Raw genomic sequence first — 16838 nt, 5'->3', positions numbered from 1 at the left:
CCGTCCAGCTCTTCCAAAGCCCATTCCCAATGTCTTATCGCCACTTTCCTCTCTCGCTTCGCCCCGAGGTTTGAGCCAAGCTGTGCATCCCATATCCCTGTTACGGCCACAGTGGCAACCCAAGCTGGGCAGGGTCACCAACATACTCAGTGTCTCAAGCCCGGTTATGGCGTCCCCGAGTGATCCGCTTCTGGTTATCTCCGCCCTAGAGGCCTGGGCTTGGCTCTGGTCCATGTTGCTCCCCTTACTAGACATCCAATGCTTTAGCAGGGCATGGCTCATGAAAAGCCCAGGTGCTGACGTCCTCTGTGTTAAGGAGTCTCCGGGGAATGCTGGCCTCCCCCCCCCAGCCTGCTCCCTCCTGCTTGGTGCCATCACCCCGTCCTCCTGAAGGAGTTTATTCATTGGAAGGGTGGCCTTTCTCTCTCTCTCTCTCTCTCTCTCTGTCGGTCGCCTGCTCTCCCCGTATCTTCTTGGCTTTTCTCTGCATCCCCAGGTCCTTCTGCTCCTGTTCGGTAGTGAACCTGTCTCGGGGAGTGAGCAAATGTATTCCCATCAGTGCCTCCTCCCCTGTCCCTGTAAAGAGCTCACTGAGCAAAATTCCAGGCCAGAAATCGGGATCATTGCACCTATCCCCTGCAAACCATACGCAGTGCCCTTAAAATCTCAGTACCTGATCCCTCGCCAGCTCCTAGCTCAGCTCTCACAAGGGCCTGGGCAGTACCTGGGGCAGACACTCCTAAGGAACCCCCGTGTGCTGCAGCGAGTAAGTCCTGATGACTCAGGTGTCAGGTTTCCTCCTGAGTTGCCTCCGTGTGATGTTCTAGCAGTGCCCTCTCTAAGGTGAGCTGTAACTCCCAGGGCTTGACGCCGACGACATTGGGGTGATTACTCCTGAATTCCACCTTTCAGTGAGAGGCAGGATTCTATAATAATAATAATACTATATGGAGATACACCGATCTCATAGAACTGGAAGGTCATCGAGTCCAGCCCCCTGCCTTCACTAGCAGGACCAAGTACTGATTTTGCCCCAGATCCCTAAGTGTCGCCCTCAAGGATTGAACTCACAACCCTGGGTTTAGTAGGCCAATGCTCAAACCACTGAGCCATCTTCCTGTGCATAATGCTTCACTTCCTGTTCTGTTCAGCAGCTGCCCACAGTCTCATCCCAGAGCTGGCTGAATTTCGGCAGGGGGTGAAGTGGTCCCTGTGTATAGTTGGTATGTCGGCTTGCAAAGTGCTTCGGGACTAAGACGCTCGGGGCTGGATCCAAGTTGCACTGAAGCCCGTGGGGGCCTTTCCAGTGACTGCAATGGGAGCTGGGTCAGGCCCACTTGGAGCTGTAATGTGTTGATAGCAGAGTTTTCCTGCAGCTGGTTTGATCCATGAGATCCTCCTTTAGTGCCCATCCCCCTGGGTCAGAGGGCCCTGTGCGCTCTCCCGTGTCTCACAGCATGGAACCGAATCACTCTCCCTACCTAAGACCATCTCCACATCCGTTCCCAACTGCTCTCAATTTCTTCCGCCCATGTCTGTGCAGCTGAACCTGGTCTCAAGCGCCACCCTCTCCAAGAGCACTTCAGATACCTTTCCAGATGGCTTACCTCATCCCCCCACCTCCGCCACCGCCCCCATCACTCCCTTGCGGCAGGGCCCATCCGTCATCAGCTCCTCCACCTTACAGACCATGGGGGCCATTCGCAGGAGAAACCCTGAAAAATTCTGCCCCCCAATATCTTCAGGTAAGAGCGGCGGTGGGTGGGTCGTTGATGCTCATGTGGTATGAGTTACTAGATTCGGTTCCTTCATATTCTCTCTCTCCCCCTCTCCAGAGCTTGCACAGAATCACGAGTTTTACAAAAACACAGACGTCCGGCCGCCCTTCACGTATGCCTCACTCATCCGGCAGGTGAGGAACGCCCGCCGGCTCCGGGGGGCTGTGAAGGCAGCTATGTCCCGACGCGGTAGGCTGTTTGTGATTAGAACTGAGAACTGGGAGGCCAGACTCCGGGTTCCATCTCCAGCTCTGCCACCGACTCGCTTTGTGATCTCCAGGGCCCTAGTTAGCAAATCAGGATAACAACTCCACAGGGAAGCATGGAGAGGGTTAATTCCTTAGGGGCCAGATCCTCGGCTGGTGTAAACGGGTGTAGCTCCATTGCTCTGGTTGTGTGCAGCTGACTTGGAGATCCTCAGGGAAAAGGCACTTCAGTTGTGTAAGTTGTCCATAGTCATATTTATTTCACAAAAATGATGACGGTGCATTTAAAGACCTGCCTCTGCGAAGTGGGTTCCCAGTGGGTGGGCATCTGCCTCACCAACACCACTGGACACTGGTTGTCCCCTTTTACTGTGAGTCTCATCAGAGAGGCCCAAGAACTGGTCCATGAAGGTGGAGATCCCCTCTTCATCCATAGTGTTGATCCGTCCTGATGCAGTGTTGGAGGGGAGGCCGGCCTTGCCTGTGCTATATTTGCTCTGTGGATAATTGGGGAACCCCAGTCTCCAGGGTCATCAGCCATCACCTTAAAATCCAGGCGAGACGGGGCATAGAGGGACTCAGAATCCCTGCCAGTGGCTCTGTGCTGTCTGGCCATTTGGGTGGAGCACAGGCGCCATGGAGCAAACCCAAGGACAGGAGCTGGGGCGTCGGGTATAGTCTGTGCCACTCCGTCAGCCTCTCTCAACCCCTCCAGCCCCACGGATCAAATGTGTGAGCCTTTGATTTGCATATGCAAATATACTTATGAAGAAATGCAAATCGGAGCACTCCTATTGTTCGCTCTTTGGCTCGGGGGGGGGGGGGTGTCTTCAAAAGCCCATGCCTGACACAGACAAGGTTCGTTTGGAAGGGTGATTTCTGCCACTGTAACTCCATTTAACTCCTCTTTGGACAGCAAGATTAGCTGAGAGTACGTCTTCACTACGGGGGGGGGGTCGATTTAAGATATGCAAATTCAGCTACGCGAATAGCGTAGCTGAATTCGACGTATCGCAGCCGACTTACCCCGCTGTAGGGACGGTGGCAAAATCGACCTCTGCGGCTTCCTGTCGACGGCGCTTAATCCCACCTTCGCTGGTGGAGTAAGAGCATCGATTCGGGGATCGATTGTCGCATCCCAACGGGACGCGATAAATCGATCCCCGAGAGGTCGATTTCTACCCGCCGATTCAGGCGGGTAGTGTAGACCTAGCCTCAGCTTTCTCTGGAGTTAGATAGTTGGTTCGGCGCATGCAACCTTTTGGGAGCACGGTCCAGTGGGTAGGGCACTGGGATGGGAGTCAGGAGACCACCACTGAACTGCTGCATGCCCCGGGGCAAGACGCTCCCTCTGCAAGGCTTGTGTGCTTTGACATCTATGGGTGAGCCCCTTCGTGATCCAGACAGAACCTCTGACTCTTCTGCAGCTCGCCCATCATGGTTGGCAGGCGCGATCAGTGATACAGGCTCTTGGGATTGATGCTTTATAAGTAATTGGTTTGGGTTCCCCCCCTCCCCCCCTCTGAATTCCAGGCTATCCTGGAGACCCCAGACAGGCAGCTAACGTTGAATGAAATCTACAACTGGTTCACGCGGATGTTTGCCTACTTCAGGAGGAACACCGCCACCTGGAAGGTAAAGCCCCGCCTGGGATTTCATTCTTCACCTCCTCTCCATCAGCTGCAGAACTCGCTCGGGGCACTGGCGGTACATGGCAGGGTCTGCTGCCGGGGTGGCTTTCATTAGAGGTGGGCTCCAGATCACAGCTACGTAGGGCAGCTATGTATGCATCCAGGAGAGGTACTTTTCCCTCTGACTCCCGCCTATTGAGGTGGTACTTTGGCGGCTTCTCGACATTGGAATATGGGGTTGTGGGGGGGGAAGCAGGGATTTGCTGCAGATTTTAGCTGAGCCGTACATCCAAGGAGGGCCTTGAGCTGTCCCTGAGTTGCTCCATCCCCAGCGAATCACTGTCTGATAATGTTGTCCCGTTGCCTCGTGAGTGACCGTTGGTGGCATTCTCACAACCTTGTTGCATTGCCTGACGGCGCCGTGTAAAGCCACGACACGGACAGGTCCGTCGGTCTGAGATAAGCACCGGGGGTGGCAGGAGTGAGTGGAAGGATGGTGTTACGTTTCCCTGAGCAGTCGGAGCATGACTCGGGATGGGCACAATTCTCCTCACAGTGTGAGGCCTGTGAGCCACGGGGTCCCTCTGAAGCCCTAGGATGTAAGTGGTGCACAGGAGGAAATGTCCCCTTGTTCCCCCGGGTTAATAGAGAACTTCCCATTTCCAAGTGTCCGCTCGCCCGTGTTACAGGGCAAAACCACCCTGCAGGACTTCCCAGCCGTGCGTCACCCCCGTGCATCCATCATGCAGGCAAACACCCTACGTGCCAGAGAGGTGGGCTCAACTGGGCAGCTGGCAGAGTTGGCTTTTCATCGTCTGGCCTTGTATAAAGACAGAACTCTGTTGAACTACACCTGTTTTGTGGGCCGCTGGATGGTGTGTGCCAGGGTGCCCCCCGGGGGGGAAAGGGGAGGATTATGGGATTGGGGTGGCAGATTGCGGGGTTTCCGAAGGGGGTTACAGAGCAGCTAGTGTGCGAGCACCTAACTTACCTCTCTGTCTGTCTTAGGGCTTCCTGTAATGCCTCTCTCTGTAGCATCTTGAGCAGTGACGAACTGATCCCCAGGGGGATTGAGCACCTGTAGTTCTTAATGAAATCAGCGGGAGCCCCAAGTGCTCGGTTCCGCTGCAAAATCAAACCCTTCTTTTTTCTAAGCATTTATCTCCGCCCTCCCCCCCATGTGTCCTCAAACTCCAGGGAAGGTTGGAGGTGAATGGCCGCTCGCTAGGGTTTGCACTCTCAGGTAGGGGCTGTTCATTCCTCCCAGGGCATCGTGCAGGAGCGAGCGGCTCCCTCAAAAAGGCTCAGGAATTAGGTCTCAAGCTAAACCTGTACATCTTGGGTACAGAAGAAAGGTATTTTTTATTTTTTTAAAGGGAAAAAAGTTAGACTCTAGAAATAGAAAATAAGGTTAATGATAACCCAGGGGCTGGTGTCTCGCTGCAAATAAAGACGCCTCAGCCAAGCTGTAGAAGTCTCCAGCGCCACCATGGCTCTTGCTAGGGTACCGATTCTCATCTGAGGGGATGAGCTTCTGTGTGAGCTGGCTGCCGCCTGTCTTTCACCTTGGCAAAGAAGCGGGTGAAACGGGCTTGTTCTGAGAGAGAGAGGATGGTTTTACGGGTCAGGCACCAGCGTGGGGCTCTGGAGACCTGGCTTCAGCTCGCGGCTCTGCCACAGACTGGCTCCGGGACCTTGTGCAAGTTGTTTCATCTCTCTCTGCCTCAGTGTCCCCTCTGTCAAGTGAGGCTACCAGTCCTCCTTCTTTCCCGCCCTGTTCAGACTGTAAGTTCTTTGGGGCGGAGGGGCTGTCTCTTACTGTGTACGTACAGTGCCTTGCACAACGGAGTCCTGCTCAGCCTCCCCTCCCCGTTTGTTGCGATTCATGGCACCAGGACGAGACAGGGTTCCCCAGGCAGGGCAATGGGGCTGTGATCTCTACGTGCCATGGAAGTCGAGTCTCCATAGAAGCCTAGAGCGCCCAAAACCTGAGCTTCCAGGTGCATGCAGGATTAACCCCGGGAAGTCAGGAAATTTGCACCCACTTACCCCAGGCCTGAAGTTGGCCCCTTGGGCCTGCGGTTCACTGTGCACCTCCCCTCCATTATTCAGGTTCCAGTGTTTCTTGGCGCCTTTTCCATTCAACGGTTCTGGTCTAGATCTGGAGAGACCCTCACGGGGGGGCTGCAGAGAAGGGCCGGGGGAGCACCATCTCCAGTGGGGAAGGGGCAGGGGTCGCATTCCTGCTGCTGGGCACTGCTGCTTTTCAGTCAGCGCCCCCCTCACCTCCCACCCCCATCGCATCTTCCAGACATGACATAATTCCACCGTGTCACAGGCAGACCCTGATACAATCACTCCCTCAGACGGGAAGCCAGAGTCATTGTGTAGCCTCAACCCTGATAAGAGCTCAGCCCAGCCGGCTGCCTATTAACTGAACTGAGAGGAAGCGGCAGAGGGGGATAAACTGAAGGGAATTGTCTCCAATGGAGTCTGGAATCCTTGACTCACCTGCAAGCTCCAGACTGTTCTTTATCATGTGTCTTGCGGTTGTGCTTTGAGACCCTAGCTAAATCAGAGCCTCCTTGTGCTTGGTGCTGTACATAGCCGTAGTGAGAAGCAGCCCCTACCCCCAAAGAGTTTACAATCTGAATACGACAGGGGAAGACAGAGGCACAGAGAGGGGAAGAAGTGACTTGGCCGAGGTCACGCAGCAGGTCAGCGGCAGAGCCGGGAATGGGACCCAGGTCTCCTGTCCTCTGCAGCAGCATTCCTCTCAGTGGACCTGACCCCCGGGCCGGTGGGGGTAGTCACATTACTCATGCCTAGTATTGCTAGTGCCTGTGAAGTGCTGGGGAGCTTTGGGTGCTGGAAGACCTCCCTGCACAAGCCTCAAAAGCCTAGCGAACCTCCATGTTCAGGGCTGTGGCTCTTTTGGTTTTCACCCATCCACCCCCCTCGCCCTTTATGGCTTGATCCTTCTCTGCTTCTTCCCACACCGATGGTCCTCATCCTGTTTTGGGTTGCTTTTATTATTACCATTGCTCTCTTGTATTTTTTGTACCAGGACTTCACTGCGCTAGGCACTGTGTAACAAGGACAGTCTCTGCTCCCAAAGAATTTACAACCCAAGTCAAATGCTCCTAATGGCGTCCTACGCCAATGCAAGCGGGCGTGAGCAAGTCACCAAGCTGGCTTCTCTGTGCCCTGGACAGCATGGCCTTAAGCGGACCTCGATTAGTGCAAAGCTTAGAAAGTTTGTTTCAGGGCAGTGCCCAGAAGTATGGGTTAATTATCCCAGCCTTGAATGACACCAGGCGGGGAATCGCTCAAATAGGTGGTTCTTGGGTTGAGGTTGGTACTTCCCACTGGCTCAGGAGTCCCATCAGAGCTGTCTCTCTTGCAGCTTTCATTGCTTCCAGCTCTGGAACTCAGAAGTTCAGGGTTGCTGAGAGCGTAGGGGGTGGGAATATTAAAGCTCAAAAGAGGGTTCGGCTGGTGGGGGGAGAGGCTTCTTATTTTAGCCAATCCAGTTCACTCCCCCTTAGTTGGCATGTGCCTCTTATAATGAATAGTTTGCTGCTGGTTGTACCGCTGGCTAGTGGTGGTTTGTATAGGAAGCTGTTCAAGGGTATAAGAAGAGAACGGATGGTCCAATGGTTAAAGCACTGTACAGGGATTCAGGAGAACTGGGTGCAGGGCCCAGCTCTGACACAGACTCCGTGTGACCTTGGCCATGTGAGGTAATCAGTTTGGGCCCCAGTTCCCCATCTGTAAAACGGGTTTAATAATCCATTCTTCATCTGCCGTGTCTGTTTCAACTGGAGGTGTCTGGGGTAGGGACTGTCCTGTACTATGTGTGGTTGCAGCGCCCAGCAAAATGGGACCCCAATCTCAATTTGAAGCATCTAGGCACTGCCATAATGGGAAAAATTACTAAGAGAGACTTGTTCATGTTGCGGTAGCACAAGCACTCACTCACAATCAACATGAGGAGCTGTCGCTTTGGTTTTCAAGTTCTCTGTTACTGTTCTTTAGAAACCCCACTGTGCTGAGATCAGTAAGGGCTCCCCATTTCCCGCTGATGCCAGCTCCCAGCGCAGTACCGCCTTGCTGCAGAGCACCTTGGAAAGCGTTGACGCTGACAGTTCACTCCTAATTGCTCTGAGCTCCAGCCACAGACAGAGGTGAATAGCTGATCTGTTTGAGGACAAAATGTGAGCTTGGGAAAGATTTCCAGTCTTGTTTGTTTAGGAATTTATAAAATCTGAGATGACAGAAAAATATCTATTAAGTGGCATCTACTCCATCCACCTGCCAGGCCAGCGTTTTTTCCCTGGTATGTATCAATTTGTAATACAACAAAATTCAACTCGCTTTAACTCAAAGTAACATGGATCAAAGCACTTAGAGGGGCACTATGAATATAAAACTTAAAAGAAATATCTTTATCTGTGATTCAAATAACATCTTTTAGGATCACACTTTTTATACTAATGATGCATTCCTGAAGGTCTAATAAATGATTGCTAGATGTTTTAATCAATTATAGATTTCAACAGCTCAATAAGTCACTTATAACCATGGTTTATGACTAGAGCTTATCACAATGTTTTTTTTTCCCTCTCTGGAAAATTTTGACTTTTCATTGGAAAAAATGTTTTTGATTCTGAAATGCCACCACAGCATCTCATGGGATTTGTAGTTCAAATGTCTCATGCACACATTCTCCTTTATAGGCCAGGGTCCCTAGTTGAACTGCCTCTCCCATGATGCACTACTGCCTTCCCTCAGGGGCAAAGAAGGCAGTGCATCATGGGAGTTGCACAACTGTGGTGTCATTTCTAAATCAAAATATTTCAGTTTCTAGGCAGTTGTGTTTTTCTTTTTAAATACAAAGTTGAATTTTCTGCAGAAAGCAGACGCTTCTCTCTCTCTCTCTCTCTCTATATATATATATATATACACACACACACACACACACTTACACACTTTAGCAAAAACCCAATTTTCCACTGGAGAACAGTGTCAACAGAAAACTTTCGACCAGCCCTGCTTATAACACCATCTGCTGACATGCTTCCAGACGTCTAGAACATATATTACTCATGTCTATAACAGGCTTCTAACATCTATTATTAATCTTTTATACCTATTTATCTGTGCACCATGAACAAAAATACCTTCCATCCTTCATACCATTCAAACTGAAAGTATTTTAATAGGCTCTCTCCTTTTCAACTATTTGTTCCATTTTACTTTTCATGCTTGTGGCTGGGATAGTGGAGAATAGTTTGGTTAATTTCACTTCCTGCCGTGTTTGTTTTTTATTTCTAATAATCTATTGTCAAGGGAATCTCCCAGGCACATGTGCACTTTATATATTTTTTTAAAAGCATGATTTCATACAAGTCAAAGAAGTGTCATTTGATATGGATTCCCATCAATCCTGCCCCAATCTCTGGGACGAAAAGGGTTTGCAGACGAATTAACAATACCCAAGAGATGAAACAGACTGAAAGGCAGCTGGCCAGTTGGCATGGACATCTGGTCTTAGTCCATCACCAGATCAGTCACCAAAACTAGGGATGTTTCCATGCCATAGCCCCTAGTCCCTTGAGTCTGATTTCTGGCAACCTGAGGACTTCAGGCAATACCAGAGGTGTGCACCAGATCACTTGGCACCTGCAGGTTTAAAGGGTACATTCCTTAGCTGTCATAGATCGGTGCGGCTCCACTGACTTCAGCAGAGCGACGCTGATTTACATCAGGTGAGAATCTGGCCCATAGTGATTGTCTAATCTGACCTCCCGTCTAGCACAGGTTGTAGAATTTTACTGACCGAAAAAGGGTTGGAAGCCTTTCCCATAAAGTTTTGTACATCTCTCTCTCTTTTATTAAAATGAAATCAAAAGGCCAGGCCCAAAACTAGCTGACAAGCGTCCCCTTTCCCAAATCGGCGGGTTTGCTGCTGGAATGCGGCGCCTGTGCCTGGCTGACTGACCATGAATAATGGTGTCAGGGCAGGGAAAGCAGAGCCTAGGCCACCCCCTGTGTGCGTATCCTGCAGGATGGGCGCCCTGCCTCACAGTTCAGCATTCAGGATGTTGCGATGTCTCGGGCTGGCAAAGCAAATTTGCAGGGCCCTGCGCTGGGGCTGCGGGGCCTGAGCTAAGCTGTCCTGAAATTTTCTGAGCGACCGTTGAGTGTTTTAGTCTGTGACGGTACATCACAGAGGGTTTGTTTCAACAATTAGTCCCCTTTCAAAGGGCACAAGGGCTGGTGCTACCCTGCTCACTAGACTAGGGATTAGGGTTCCAGTTCTCCTTTGTTCAGCCATCCCCACTCCTCATCTCTCCATCTGCACACACCTCAGTCTCTCTTCCCCTTTGTTTCCTTTATCATCACTTGAACTTTTCTCTGTTCTCTTCCCACTTCACCTCACCCACCTGCTCGTCAGGATCTGACAACCCGGAGAGGCCAGCCTGGTGCGTTAGGGTGACCAGATGTCCTGATTTTATAGGGACAGTCCTGATTTTGGGGTCTTTTTCTTATATAGGCTCCTATTACACCCCACTCCCTGTCCCGATTTTTCACATTTGCTGTCTGGTCATCCTATGGTGCGGTAGTGTGGCTTTAGAACCCACCCCCGTTGGAGATAAGGTGTTAGAAAGTTAATTGCTTCTGCTCAATTAGGCCTTTGTGCATGGCCAATCCGTCTCAGCCCTTGTGCCAAGTGTACCGAGAACATAGCTCCCAGGGGGTGGGAGGAGAGGGGTATCCCCTCCTGTCGAAGGGAGAAATGTGCCCCCTGTTTAGCCCGACCCTTTAATTCCTCTCCAATGCACAGAGAGTGAGCTGTAGCATTAACCAGCGCTCTGGGTAAGAGGTCAGTTAAACAAGCCCAGGAAGGACTCCAGTTGTTTGAACAGCTCCGTGAGTTTCCTGCACCAATCATCGACTCCTCCTGATGGCTCATGTGGAGCATTGCACTTGCAGGGGAACAGCTCTTTGCATGCCAGGCCAGCTCTGTGTATGAGCACTTCTGCCAACGCTGCCCCGCACGGGTCGCATTTGGGATCTCGCCCCCGGTGCGATCGCACCCTCTGAGCTGACAGATTGTTTCCATCTGGGGGGAACAGCACTTTCGCACCCGTCGCTCTCATTAGAACCTGGCACCGTTCACAGGGGTGAATAAGGGTTAGAACAAGGGACTGGGAGTCAGCACATCTGGATTCCCCTCCTCTCTCAGAGTCAGGAATAATGTCCAGGGTTTAGAGCATGGGAGACTGGGAGTCAGAACACCTGGGTTCTATTCCTAGCTCTGGGAATGTTCTGCTTCCCCTGACTGCCTCAGTTTCCCCATCTATAAAACAGAAACATTACAATTTAGCAGAACTGGCCAAAATTTTTCATTCTAAAACATTTGAGGATGGAAAAATTGCCATTTCTCCTCCTCCCTCTCCCTTCTTCCCCCTCACCTCCATGAAATGTTTTGCAGAAAACTTGTATTTTTTTTCCAACATTTTCAATATTTTGGAAGGGGAAAACTGAAATGTTCTAGTTTAGAAGGGGGCTTTCCCCCCTTTTTGTCTCTTTTTCCTCTTCCTTTTTGCTGTCTTCCTTTTTCCATTTTGCCCCTGAAAAGAAGAGGGGTCAGAAGTGGGGGAGGGGGAGATACGGAGGGCAAAGTCTTAGTCTTTAAAAGCAAAAAACTTGTTTTGGAGGTGAAAAATTATAATAAACCCTTAAATTCCCCCCTGACCCCAAAAAAACAACCAGTCATGGTTTCTCAACCAGCTCTGACATTTCACCTCCTTCCTAGAATCCCGGCTGATCAGCAGGTAGGAGGCGCTAGGCAAGCGCAAAGTGCACAGAGAAGGAAGGAAGTGAGAGGAGAGGAAGGGGTAGTGGCATGTGTTGGCGTGACGGCGCATGCAGCTGCAACAGCAGAGAAATCTCCAGCACGATGGGCGGGGGCAGGGGTTGGGGTTGGGAGGGAAAGCAGGGCCGGGGCATAAAGCAAACATCATTAGACAAGACAAAGATGAGAGGCAAACAGAGCAGCCAAGCCTGGCACTAAATAAATACTCTGTCGAAATGCAAAAGCCACGTTAAAATAAGTCAAGGAGGCGGCCTGAGAGCAGAAGAGCTGAGACGAGGCGGGAGAGACCTCCCCCCCCCCGCCCCAAACAGCCCCCCCAACACCAGCCCGGCTAAGCAGGCGTGTGACCTTACCCCATGCTGAGTCCACTCAAAACACTGGGGAGGTTTAACCTCTTGTAGGAGCCTGGACCTGGCAATGTCAGACCCCCGCCAATAAAATGCCCAGGTTGATTTTATATCTCAACGTGGCTTTCCCCACCCGTCCCAATGTCCATTTCACAGGAGAACCGTTAAGACTCCGGGCCATGCACTTGCAAGGGGTTATTGCTCTCTTGGCCTGCAGCCCCATGTGTTAGAACGGCCACTGTGGGTCCGTCTACACTACAGTCAGGAGGTGTGATTGCAGTATGTGTAGACATTCCCGAACTAGGGTTGGCTGAGCTATTTTAGTGGGCTAGCGGAGACGCCACAGCGTCATGTGCTAGCTCGTATCGGTTGGGCTTATACTCCGGCAGCTACCCCGTGCCAGCGCCCACGCTGCTGCACCTTCACCGCTATTTGTAGCGAGCGAGCTCGATCAAAGCTAGGTCGGATCTGCCTACGTGTGCTGCAGTGTAGACATAGCCTATAAGAGCCCATTCAGGCAAGCCCTGACACTGGGCTATGCACTGAAATGCAGCGTTATAGGTGATGGGATCTGGAGCCTCGTCCAGTGGAAGACAAAAGGGAGCTCCAGTGATGAGTGGCCCCTAGATAGACATGGTAGGCTTTCCGGTGAGAGAGGCTCTACCGATTCATGGAGGGGTCACACCGTTCCTACCTGTGGGGTGTTGCATTGAAATGTATTTGCATGCAAGTCACTGTTTAAGGAGCTGCTTCTGTTGAGAACTAGGCTGGTCTAGTGGCTGGGACGTTGGCCTGGGAATCAGGAAAGCTGGGTTCTAATCCTAGCTCTGCTGTTGACCATATCTTGTCTCGTCTCTGTCCTCTCCTGTCCTTACTTGGATTAGGTTGTAGCCCCTTTGGGGCAGGGACTGTCTCTCGCTATGGGTGTGTTTACGCTTTAAAAAAAAAAAACACCACCTACATCAGTGACTCTTAGAGCCCAGATGAGCTGATTCAGGCTTGTGCTTCTGTTTAGATGTACAGGCTGGAGCCCGGGCTCTGAAATCTAGTGAGGGGGGCAGGTGGGTCCGAGAGCCCAGGCTTCAGCCCAAACCCAGTCCTCTACGCTGCTATTTTTAGCCCGTAAGCGTGAGCCTCATGAGGCCAAACCAGGTTCTAAGACTGGCTGCTGTGGGGGGCTTTTTGTACATACCTTACATGTTTGTACAGTGCCTGGCACCATGGGGGCCCTAATCTCAGGTGGGATCCCTAGGCACCATTCGACTCTCAGCCAGCGACCCGGGTACTCCATTGATTTGCATGGATTTACATCCGCATCCCTCAGAGCAGAATTTCCTTTATGGAAAAGCCCCTGTTGAAGTCGGTAGGGATGAATCCGTGCCGGGTTCTACCCTAAAATCCCCGCCGCACTGAATGGAGACCGCGATCCTTTCTGGAGGGATTTTGAACCCTCCTGTCAACTTCCACAGCAAGAAAGAGAATTCTCCGTTAAATTACATAAATTACATTAGAAAAAACAAAACAAAATCCTTTTATTTTCCATTCAATTCTTCAGCCCTCTCCCTGCAGCCTGGCCCTCCAAATGACTTTGATTCATTTTCCTCCCACTTCGTGCCTCTATTAATATATATACACACGCCCATGACAGCATTGTACAGTAATGGTGGGATGCTGCTTACATTTGGGTTACCGAGTCATTACTGTACAGTGCCGGGGTATTATTTTTTAATAAGGGTTGTGGCCTTGCTGTGCCTCCCTCCTTTAATCTGGTCTTTGTTTGAAGGAGGAATCCCAAATACACACAGGAAGGGAGGAGGTGGGAGCTGTCCAGGAGATTTATTCATTCTGCTGTGTGCTAAAGGAGGAGCTCTGTTTGCTAGCCAGAGGGCACGGGTTGAAGGGCAGTGGGATCCAGGGCAGATCCCATCTGCCAGGTGACGCCTTCAGGGGAAAAAAATCCCCCTCCAAGCATCCAAACTCCTGAGACAAGAATCCCAAACTCCTCTTCATCAAAACCCCCCTGGTCAAAGCCTCTGTCGGTGGGAGGTGCCGCTGTACCAAAGAGCTGAGGGCGAGAGGTTCCCAAAGCGACATCTTGGGGCTCCTGAACCAGTAGGGGGACCTTGGCTCGACGCAGGAACTCAGGGCCGATCGAGCCACTTTCTTGGTGTCTGTGGGAGTATGGGGGAGGAATCCCAGTGAAAGAACCTCCCTCGTTCCCCACCAAATTTGTTTCTAATGAGAATGGCAGAGCTTTTCTTTGCCAGTGGCCACTGGCTTGCTGCGTGTGCCCCCTGTTTGTGGGAGCAGCATACGGGACCTGAGAGGCACCCGTGGGAACCATCTCCCATGCGTGTTGGCACAGCTGCGGAAGGAGATGGGGAAGGAGCATGGATCGTTCTGTGCACCTCTGTAGAGATAGGTGGGCTTGTGGTTAAGGCACTGGACCGGGGATCTGGGTTCGATTTCTTGTGCTGCCACAGACTCCCTCTGTGACCTTGGACTAGTCACTTAGGCACTTCTGAATATTTTACCCAAAGTGACTTTGGAGCCTAAGCTGCACTTTCAAAGGTCGCCAAGAAACTTAAGTCCCACTAACTTTCTCCTAAGAGCCTAAGTCTGATTTTCCAAAGGGAAAGGTTGCTGGCTCGTTCGGGGTATGTCTACACTACACTTTAAAACCCGCAGCAGCCAGTCTCTGAGCCCAGGTCAACAGAGTGCTAAAAAACAGCTGTGTAGACTCTTGTAACCCCTTCCAAGGCTTCAGAGGCCAAGCCCCTGTTTCTAGCGCTGTAGCGTGAGACCGAGTCTGTGGACACTCGCTGGCACGGATTTTAAAACCCAGTGTAAACATACCCGATGCTTTTGAGACTGTTACTCTTAATCTCTCTGTGCCTCAGTTCCCCATCTGTAAAGTAGAGGGAGTAATCCTTCCTCTCTCCCATGCCTTATCTGTTTTGGGGCAGGCCCTGTCTCTCGCTGGTTGTGTGTACAGCGCCTAGCACCATGAAGCCCCGATCTCAGTTGGAACCTCCAGGCAGTGCCGCACTAGAAATAAGACTAATGCAGAGAGGCTGCTGACCCAGCATCCACACTGGATGTATCGGGTAATGGTGTTGCTTTGGCAAGAGCGGATGCATTTGTTCAGGGCTCGGGGAGGAGTCGTACTTTTTGTTTGATTTTTTTTTTTTTTTTTTTTTTAATGCAAAAAGGAGGAAACGGTCCAATTGGATGAGTTTTCGGGAACTGTAACACTTTCCAGTGAGGGGGGTTTGGTCCCTGTCCCTGTCTCTCCTTTTGCCATGTTGTCTTGGCTGGCTCCTTTGTTTATACGGCCCCCGTTCGACCTTTTAAATTGCTGTTAATGTTTTAGCGTAACGAATTAGTCTCTCATCACGAATCAGGACTCGAAATAAAAAAAAAAAAAAACCCTCTGAGGCCAACTTCCTGAAATTGGGGTCATTCTCATTTGCAAGGCAGAGAATCTGAGAACCTTAATGCAAGGAAATTTATTCAAAGGCAGAGCCCCGGCGTGATTAGGCCCTTTGTAATTATAGCTCGGAGAGATTCCACTCCAGCCTCCTGCCTCCCTCATGGATTAGCAAGTGAGTCGGAAAAATACACAGGATTTAATTAGAGGCAAATTAAAATTGGTAATGAAATAGGGGCAGTAGCAAATGGCAGGGAGTTGGAAGGGGAAAGGGGGAGCCGGTGTCTCTCGGGGCTGTGCCGTCTGCCTACGTGTGTGTCTCTTTATTTTACATTTAGAAATGTAAAGAAGGGCGACGGAAAGAAAAAAGGGAAGGAACAGACTTAAAAAGAAAAAAAAGAAAAAAAAAAAACGCCCGCTTTGCTAAGAACGATGACGACTGCGTCTCGGGTGCCTTTCTGATGCAGCTCGCCCCTTCCCTGTCCCCGTCTGCCTCTCCTTTCCCTCCGCCTCCTGCCAATGGCTCAAGATTTGGCCGAGCCGAGACTTGTGGAGGGCCTCAACTTGCCACCAGCTGAGCGCCCTCGGCTCCTGTTGGTGCAAGCGGGAGCTCAGAGCGTCGGGCAGTTTCACAAGGTCGAGGTTGCTGGGCCTTGGGAAGGGAAAGGATGGGGGGGGGGGAGCAAGAGTCTGTTTTATCCCCAGGCCGGTTGGCTGAGATGAGAGAAGTAGGGTGATGGGGGTTCCTTCTGCAGGACCCTGCCCACCGTCTCTCCTCCCCCTCTCCCTGGCTGGGGGAAGATGCAGCAAGTGCTTTTGTTAAGGCGGGCGGGGGGATCGTATATTCCCTCTAAGGGATGTGAACAGAGGGCGGTGCTGAGTAGGATAGCGTGGTGGTCAGGGCATTCGCCTGGGACTCAGGAGACTTTGGGTCTGTTCCCTGCTTGATGATTCACTTCCTGTGTGACTTTGGGCAGGTCAATTAGTCTCTGCGCCTCAGCTCCCCACCTGCCAAAGGGGGATTCTTGCCATGCCCTGCCTCTCAGGGGTGTGATGAGAAGTGCATTGAAGACTGAGATGCCAGTCACAGGGGACATAGAAGGGCCTAAGATAGCTATCTGGGCAGGGTATCAGAAAGGGTGCCTCCTGCCTGCCTTGGAGGGGTGAGATATAGTGTAGGGTCTTGTCCCCAAGCCCACCCCTCACGTCAGCGCGAGGAGCCCGGAGGGGGATGCTGCTCTCCGTCGGCAGAGGGAGCAAGCGATGGCAGAGGCAGCATGAGACTCTCCTTGTCTCAAATGGCTAGCAGAATGCACCACGTTCTCAGCGATCGGCAGTGGGCTATGGTGGGCAGGCCATCGGTGGCTAGAATTTACCATCCTCTGATGGCTCTCACGCAGGTCTCAGGCCAGACGCAAACTGGCATGAAGCAATGTCCCTAAACACCTCAAGTAGCCATGAAGACTAAACACTTTCGGCTGCCCCCACCTCCCCTCCTTGGAGATGATGCCCTGAGGGGTGAAATGTAGCGTGGGAAACACCTGCAGTGGCATTGGCCAAG

At 51.6% G+C, this 16838-nt stretch overlaps 1 protein-coding gene across 4 annotated transcripts in view; it reads left to right on the top strand.

Moving 5' to 3' along the window:
• The window catches only part of LOC113407097 (forkhead box protein P4-like), a 131324-nt gene that overhangs the window by 110507 nt on the left and 3979 nt on the right, over window positions 1–16838 (top strand). For all 4 annotated transcript variants that reach the window (XM_026655139.1, XM_026655138.1, XM_026655137.1 and 1 more), the window contains exons 11-13: window positions 1544–1745; window positions 1836–1912; window positions 3518–3619. In XM_026655139.1, coding sequence (XP_026510924.1) covers window positions 1544–1745; window positions 1836–1912; window positions 3518–3619 — 381 coding nt within the window. The remainder of the gene's footprint in view (window positions 1–1543; window positions 1746–1835; window positions 1913–3517; window positions 3620–16838) is intronic.

The sequence above is a fragment of the Terrapene carolina genome, unplaced genomic scaffold (genome assembly GCF_002925995.2).
Source record: "Terrapene carolina triunguis isolate 2854851 unplaced genomic scaffold, T_m_triunguis-2.0 Scaffold198, whole genome shotgun sequence".
In the NCBI taxonomy this organism is placed as follows: domain Eukaryota; kingdom Metazoa; phylum Chordata; order Testudines; family Emydidae; genus Terrapene; species Terrapene triunguis.
Note: the sequence above shows the minus strand (reverse complement) of the source record. Positions and strands in the feature narration are given on the sequence as shown.